Source organism: Sinocyclocheilus grahami, unplaced genomic scaffold (genome assembly GCF_001515645.1).
Source record: "Sinocyclocheilus grahami isolate Dianchi unplaced genomic scaffold, SAMN03320097.WGS_v1.1 scaffold92.1, whole genome shotgun sequence".
NCBI classification, from domain to species: domain Eukaryota; kingdom Metazoa; phylum Chordata; class Actinopteri; order Cypriniformes; family Cyprinidae; genus Sinocyclocheilus; species Sinocyclocheilus grahami.
The window spans coordinates 1,411,890-1,420,449 of record NW_015505271.1 but is presented as its reverse complement, the minus strand read 5'-3'; the positions used below and the strand labels follow the sequence as shown (position 1 = coordinate 1,420,449).

General features: G+C 40.1%; 1 protein-coding gene across 7 annotated transcripts in view; it reads right to left on the bottom strand.

Moving 5' to 3' along the window:
* Positions 1-4,310: 4,310 nt before the first annotated feature.
* The window catches only part of LOC107587331 (upstream stimulatory factor 1-like), an 11,264-nt gene continuing 7,014 nt past the window's right edge, over positions 4,311-8,560 (bottom strand). For all 7 annotated transcript variants that reach the window (XM_016275067.1, XM_016275068.1, XM_016275069.1 and 4 more), the window contains 3 exons: positions 5,765-5,859; positions 5,330-5,458; positions 4,311-4,999 (listed from right to left, as the gene is read on the bottom strand). In XM_016275067.1, coding sequence (XP_016130553.1) covers positions 4,916-4,999; positions 5,330-5,458; positions 5,765-5,859 — 308 coding nt within the window. In that variant the 3' untranslated portion in view covers positions 4,311-4,915. The remainder of the gene's footprint in view (positions 5,000-5,329; positions 5,459-5,764; positions 5,860-8,560) is intronic.

Below are 8,560 nucleotides of genomic sequence, written 5' to 3'. Positions count from 1 at the left end.
CGCTTCTCGCTTATGATAGGTTGTTTATTTATTGCATAAGTACATATTTTTTTGATAGTTTGTGTCAGCGATACACTGTGCTTCACAGTACTATCCGGTGACTGGTCTCGGCTACACATAGGTAGCATTTCCACTGCAAACCTAATATAATTTTTGAGTGCTTTTTGTTGCATATCACGGTTGTGCTTGTTAACATATGCCACTCGGTAATATCCAAAGGTAAGTTTGGTAAATTTACATGTGATTCTGAGTCTGTTTTCAAGATAATAACCTTCTGGTTCTATCCGAGGATTTTTTCATCAACCTCCAGGGCTGGAATTAATACAGTTTTAGTTCATGGCTCATGGTTTGCTTATCTCCGACTATCCACAGAGTTGCAAATTATCTCTGAACACACTTCTTCCCGATGATGGACACGATTGCTGCCTTTCGTGCTTAGGGATTTAGCATCTAAAAGAGATTTTGACTGATCCGTGTTTGCATATTGAGAATGTTATCGATGTCTGAGAGACAGCTTAGCCTTGCCAAACTGGATTCTAATTCGTCTGCTAGACTTGCACAATATGACTCAGCCCCGCGGCGTGTTCAAAACTGCCGTGCATCAGTGGCTGCTGGCGCTCTGCCAGCAAAGAAAAAAAATCAGAATCAGAGCATTTGCTATCGAAGACCATCGCTACTCTGTCTTAGGAAATGGCAGAGTTGAAATGTCTTCTTCAATCTCTACAACCTCCAGTATCAGCCACGCCTGCAGACAACACACCAGGAGATGAGAGTGTTCTTCAGCATCCAGATCTGGATGCCATTTAATTTAGTGCATCTAATTCGCATTTCCATCATGGAGACATGACTGAACCTGTCATGCAACCCCACCAACAGGATTTCTTTACCAGCCTGTCTGCTGCAGGTGGATCAAGCGAAGCAGTTGGTCTGTACATTCATCAGGCATATGCCCATCTTCTTCAGATTATACTTTATCTGTTTTACAGATAGCAGTGGCATGTTTAGGGTTTGACAAACCGCTTGTTCAGGCTGTTCAGACCAACAGGCAAACCTCTGATGCTAATGTATTTTTCAGGCAAACCTCTGATGTTAATGCGTTTACTATGCCACCATGTAAGGACTTTGTGGCAGAATTCTCTAGTGCACTCCAAATAAAGGAGGTCAAAGACAGCCCGTATGCTAGCTTCAATGGCCGAGGCTGATTCCTTTGGAGTAGGGCAGGCACCTGAGATCGAACAGCCAGTAGCAGCATTGGTGGTATCACCTGATGAAGCACTAAGAGGTAATGTATGCTGCCCAAGTGCACAATATGGACATAATGACGCATTGTTGAAGAAGGCATATGAGTCAGTAGCCTATATAACTTGAGCAGAAAATACTATCTGCCAGCTGCTGCTTGCTTGCAACACCACCTTAGAATGATCAAATGCAGACCTTTAGTACCTCAGTTCCTTCAGACTGCTCTGTTGGCTATGGGACATATGACTCGTGAGCTTGGGACGCTCTCAGCGACACTTCTAATATCTCTGCGCCAGGTATGGCTTGCTCAGGCAAGATTGCCTGAAGATTGTAAGAAGATGCTGAGGGAACTGCCAATTATGCCAGGACATTTTTTGGCCCCAATGTATCTAAGGTATTAGAGAAGAGAATGAAGTTGTCTGAAGCTACACGACAGCTGACTCAGGCCTCACAGGCACCCTCTTTTAGGATGGTTTCTTCAGCTTGTGTCCGGACATTGAAACCCTGGAAACGGTTGACATTTGGGCCGGAGTACCACTAGGAGTTGTGTGTTCTCTTTGGGAAGTGATAAAAACCGATGCTTCAATAGGATGGGGGGCAACATGGAACGAGAGGGGGATCAGCGGTTGTTGGTAACCAAAGGAAACCTTGGAGCATATCAATGTGCTGGTCAGGTCCGACAACATATCGACAGCATTTCACTTGAATCACCAGGGCGGGACAAGGACTCTTGCATCCTTACGGTTAACTCGTAAAATCCTCAGGTGGTCTCAGTATCAGCTGGCCTCATTAAGAGCAGTTCATCTCCCAGGATCAGACAATCAAGTGGCGGATGCGTTGTCCAGGGATCTACTGTCCGGGGGGGAATGGAGACTTCACCCGGAGGTAGTACAGCTGTTTGCCTCAGAGCTGACTACTCATTGCCGCTGGTGGTTTTGACCATGGCTTTGGATTTGGCCACTGGGTCCAGTTCACTGTTAGAGAACTGTGAGCCAGTGGTAATTCATACTATTGGTAATTCTAGAGCTCCTTCAACTCGACAAATTCATGCTGCTCTTTGGAGGATATTTTATTCCTGGTGTGGGGATCAAGGAGTTGATCCAGTTCACGGTTTTGTGCCACAAGAGATTAAAACAAACAAACAACAATTGTTAGATAAAAACAAAGCGGCATCTACTTTAAACATTTGTGTTGCTGCCATATCTGCTCATCATGCCCCAGTTGATGGTTCTTCCTTGGGGGTCTGGAATTGAGCAGTGTAAGAATTGAAAGAATGCTACAACAGAAACTAAACCCTAGCCCAACCCCAAACCAATTAGAAAGACCTTTATCAATGCCTTTCGGCCCGCCTTAATCTTTCACCACACCCACTGCTCCAGCCGGCAGTTATCCCTACTTGGAGGATTCAGGGGTTATTCTTCAACCTAATCCTGCTTTTCTTTCTAAAGTTTTGTTACCGCAATTTTTTTTGTGAAAATTTTTTTTTTGTGAATCAGTGTATTCATCTTGCTGCTTTTTAAATGCCCTCATCTCCTTCTAATTCCAATGGGAGGGCTCATCTTCTGTGTCCTGTGCGTGCTTTAAGGTACTGTTACATCTACAACCTCTTTTAGACAAACAGATCAATTATTTGCCTGTTATGGTGAGGTACGTAAAGGCATGCCCTTGTCCAAACAGACACTGTCACATTGGATAGTCAAGGTAATAAAAATGGCATATAAGTATCAACGAACGACCCTTACCTGCAGGTGTTACCTGTCATTCTACTAGGGCTGTCTCTTTATCTTGGGCCACTTTGCGGGGTGTCTCCTTGGCAGAGGTCTGTGCTGCTGCTACCTGGTCTTCTCCATATACCTTTGCACGAATATATAAGGTCAATGTGGCTGCTTCCCATGATGTGATTTCTTCAGTCTTTCTGGAGCAACCTTGATGTTTCAGGTCGGTGACATTCCTCATGACTGTGTTGGTATGTGTCATCCACTAATGCTTAGGAGGAATGAAACAGAATGCTAGTTACGTATGTAACTGTGGTTCTGTGAATTCTGGATGACCACCAGGGTTCTTTGTCACTCAGAATGCACAAGAAGCGTTCCAATGCTGGGCACCAAGCTACCGCGGTTTACATCCTTGTGGCTCGGTCTGTGTCACGACGTGACCTTGTTGACATATTTCCTCGACCTATCTAACTGACATTGTGATTATCCACTAGTGCTTTGCACCGCCTCTTCCGGTCATCCAAAATTCACAGAACCACAGTTACATAATTAACTAGCGTTACCATGGTACCAACAATTGTGTGTGTAATGATAGGCATGTATGATGTACTGGACCAAAAAAAAAATTCGATCCATGGCGGTCCCACCTCACAACTTGCAAGACTTATAGGACCTGCTGCTCATGTCTCGGTGCCAGATACCACAGGGCATGTTCAGAGGTCTGGTGGAGTCCATGCCTCAATGCATCAGAGCTATTTTGGCAGCACACAAAGGACCAATATTAGGCAGGTGGTTTTAATGTTGTGGCTGATCAGTCTATGTAGGCCTACAAGGATTTAAATGTGTATTTTTTGATAATGTAGATTGAAATTAAAATATGACATTAACTTTGCAAATTCCAAAGTTTCCAAACAGTGCTATTTAATTAACTAATTCTGACTTTTAATTAGTAACCAGGCACCTATTGTATCCGTTAGTTTTCTTAATATTCATAATTTGCTTTCATTATATAAGCCTTTGTATTTGACCTAAAATATTTTTACTTGCATTATTGAAATAAAAATATTTTTTAATTTATGTTTGAATTTATGCATATATACAAGACTTCTTAACATACAGGAGCTCTTTGTTTGCCCCATCCAAACTTGTTAATAGTATATGTGAATCTGCTGCATCAATAGATCAAATCTGAGGTTCAAATTAGTACAACTATGGTTTCTTTATTTAATTAATAATTTGTAATTGTTTATTTTTGATGTTAAGTATTTAAAATCATGGTTCAGTTTCACTAAATCCATGCACTTGTGCTTCACCAAAAAAAATTTGTTAAATAAATCAACAAACCTTAACCTACCAGTGTTTCCATTTAAAATGTAATCAAAATTGAGTCGAACCTTTATTTGAGGTTCAATAAAGATTTGTCCAATGTTATGTAAAAACATTGTGTAAATTTACTGGGATGTGAACATTTCATAATTGCAATATATAAATGACCAAATTTTATAGCTGGTGTTTTGGCCCAAAATGTTTGTCAAGGCATTGCATAAGAAATGGTTTCAACAACAACTTCTGACTGAATACACAAAACAATAACATTTTGCTTAAAGAACACGAAGGTTACCAAGCTGTAAACACATTTAAATTAAAAAAGAATTAATAACATATCTGAAACACCATCACAGTAGCCCTTTAAAGTATAATCATTCTTTAGACACAGATCTACAAATATACAGATCTGACAATTATACACAATTTCAGTGCAGTTAAAATACCAGATCTCTCTGGAAATAATCTGAAACAATCAAAGGCTGTGTGTGACGTGAACAGTGAAGGAGACAAAGAGAAAAGTGTGATTGTACACAGTAAGAATGACTTCTTACATGTCATTTTAAACCTGGATAAACAGAATCAATGACAATACCACAGCTGGAGAAGCTTATAGTTGATCTGCAGTTCTTCACTTAAGAGTCCATTGATGCTGCCACTATGCCATGCTGTCTTAACTGGGCTCTGATCATCTGATTCTTTGATTTCCACTCTTCCATCTGTGTGTGTAGGTGGAGGAGAGACATAAAAGAGACAGACCGACTGTATGAGCAAATGAAACCGTGTTGTCCATTTCGTTTAAAACATTCACACAACATAAAAAAAGAGCAGAACTGATGGATGCATGACTTCAGAAGTACTATTAGCAGCAGCAGTTGTTGTGGTTATAGTGGAAGCTGTGGTAGCTGGTAGTCATCATGTACTGTTCATTAACAAAGTACTTGATTCTGAAAATATGCTTACAATGTAAGTTTTATCAAATGAATGAATAACTAAAATGTTCAGAACGCTATTTCATTTGAAGTGTCTTCCTGTGGCAGCTGAAATACCTCTTGTTTGAGAAGCTGATTGTCCATCCTCAGTCTATCTTCAGCATTTAGTTCCTCTTCCAGTCGTGCATTGCTCTGACGCAGCTCTTGAATATAATCACATGCTTTGGACAAGATCCAACCTTTACTCTACACAGAAGAGCAGAAGACAATCTGAGGCAACATTTCTAATTTTCATTTAGTTTAACTAAACCTTTTTGAAAAACTAAAATAACTAAGTAAAAAAGAAAAATCTAAACTATAAAGACATCAAAAATAAATAAAAATAAAAATGACAGACAAAATGACTAAAACTATAAAATTAAAACTAAAATAAATAAAAATATAAAAGAAAATTATAGTATCCCCGTTACACTACAAAAATACTGTACATTATACCTTTGAATAAAATGTTCAAACCGGACACTGCTGGTGGCTTGTGCCAACTAAGCTTACTTGACCATTCTTGGTTGCATCCACATTGCAGTCAGGGATTGTTTTGGAAAGCTGGACAATCCAGTTGTTGATCTTGTCCCTCCGTCTGCGTTCCACTGAGGGGAAAAAATGCTTACATTCAGACAGAACTCAACGACACATTTAAAGATCTTTTTCAGTCTAATTTGAAATAAAACAGTAGGGATTGGATTAGGGGTTTGGTACATATTGCGGTTTTGGGGTCACCATTTCGGTATGGTTCGGTATGGGGGGGGTAAAGGGGAGTATTGGTGGTATTAGAAATTTCCTCAAGAATAATCTACTATTTGCTCACAAAAAATAAATAATTATAATAATTAATTAGCCTTAAGTTTTTTTAATTACTAAAAAAAAAAAAGATAATTATAGATAAATAGAAACTAAAGCACAAAATTATAAATCGGATTACAATTAATGTTCTTAAAAGGAATAAAACTCAGGGTAAATTTGATGTCTGACAACAAATATAGTATATACTAAAATACATATTTCAGTTAACGTAATTGCGCTCCTTTCTGATGCGCACCATCATGCACGCACATGAAGTCTTTTAATTAATTTAAAAGGAGACATATTATGCCCCTTTTTACAATATGTAATTTAAGTCTCTGGTGTCCCCAGAATGTGTCTGTGAAGTTTCAGCTCAAAATACTCCACAGATCATTATATAATTTTGAAAATGCCTATTTTGAGTGGAAGCAGAAACACGCTGTTTTTCGGGCCAGTCTCTTTAAATGCAAATGAGCTGCTGCTCCCCGCCCCCTTTTCCAGAATAGAGCTGCGCCATTGGTGAGCGTGATTTCACCAAGTACAACATGTTCCTGGATCAACATCCTTGTTGATCCTGGAACATCATGCCAATCAACCAATCAGAATTGAGGGATAACTTTTCAGGAGATGTCAGTTTCAGGCTTACAATCAGGGTTAGGTGCTTCTACACCCTTGTTAATCAGCTATCATTTCCCTCTGATTTTAGGAATAAATTATGGGTAGGGTAAGGTTAGGTTTAGGGGTGGGGATTGAGTTAAGTCTGTATTTTTGGACAGTAATGTTAATCCAGGATCAACAAAAGATGTTGATCCAGGAACATGTCTTACTTGGCAAAATCACGGCGACCCTGCACCAATACAGCTCGTACCTGCTAAAAAAATCACATCTGTTTTGGTTCTCATTATCATGTTTATCGCGCTGAAATCATGCATTTTAAACCATATGAGTTTAAACTTCTGATATACGGTTTTCTGAGAGCACACATCCAAAGCACACGGAAAGAAAGCGGCGGTCACAGCATGCGAGTACTAAACTAAGTTCTCATTCACACACAAGTTTACGTTAAAAACAAACACGAGTTACAAAAAAACAGTCGGTTATGTCTGTGAAGGTAAACAGCTGGGAAATAAATCGCATGTTTATTTTAGATCTGTGTGGCAGCAGCAATATACATGAAATAAATCAATAAATCCACTGCTCTCTTGTCTCCTCTGAGGCTGGGACTGTAAATAGTGTTCTGTGCTCGTCTATGCAGCCAATGACAGAACAGTTAGCATGTTTTGCTCAAACTTTCGCCATGGCATTAGAACTAGTACACCATTGTCGCTTGCGAAATCACAATAACGGCGCCGTGGGTGGAAACTGGCAGATTAAGGGGCGGTAATATTATAATGAGATCCCTTTGCCACGTCACCAAGGGAGCGAAATCTGACGCGCTCGTTTTCTCAGACGCTTGCAGAAAAAGGCGTACCAAAACAAAGTTACTGGGTTCATCTTTTTCACGTTTCCTTGGTTGGTAGATGCACTGGGGACCTGATTATAGCACTTCAAACCTGCAAAAGTCAGACTTTCATGATATGTCACATTTAAGATAGCTGATAAAAACAAATTGTTTGCGAAACAGAAACAAGCACATTTATTTAAGTTCATTATATTTACATAATGTCAAATCCATTGGAAATTAATGTAATAGTCTATGTGTCTAAAGTTTCTAATGACTGCAGTGAGGCTGATCACACAGGATGAAGCTCAAATCATAAATTAATCTAGAGATCCAAAAAAAACGTAATATGTTCATATAACAACATCTAAATTTAAGAGATATTTCCACTAAATGCTTATAATTTTAGTATATTCATTTACACTAAAGAGAAACTCTTCTGTTGCGCTTTGTTCCTGTAGTCGACAGCGACCTCTAGCGGCTGGATGCAGAAAGACGCACGAACGCAGACACGAGACAGCAAAGCCTGTACTGTGCAATAGCGAAAGCGGTTTCTCCAAACGTGTATTTGAAGCTTGGTTTCCCTTTCATGGGAACTTCGAACTGCATCCTCTAGGGGTCGCTATGGGGAACGCCTCGTCGTGACCGGTGTCTGAAGCATACATTGAAAAAACACCAACTCGCTGGCCGGCGACAGCCATGACGTCACTACCGGTGCGACTATAGTATAAATAGGCGCCGGGATCTACACATCATTCTCTTCTTCGTCTTCATTGACTGTTCTGTTTGAAGCGTGCATTTCCAAGGAAAAATTAAGAGCTATCTCTATTTTATTATGGCAAGCACTAGCAGAGCATTTAGAAGGTGTGTGCATCCGTGTCATCGCTATTTGACACCAGATAACACACACGATCTGTGTTGTTTGGGCGAAGAGCATGCACGCGATGTCCTCGAGGGGGCAATCTGCGTGCATTGCGAGTTTTTCCTATGAAAAAGCTCCGTTCTCGTTTGTCTCTCTTTTCAAGTAAAGAGGGGCAGCCATCTGCTTCCCGCGGTTCAGGACCCGC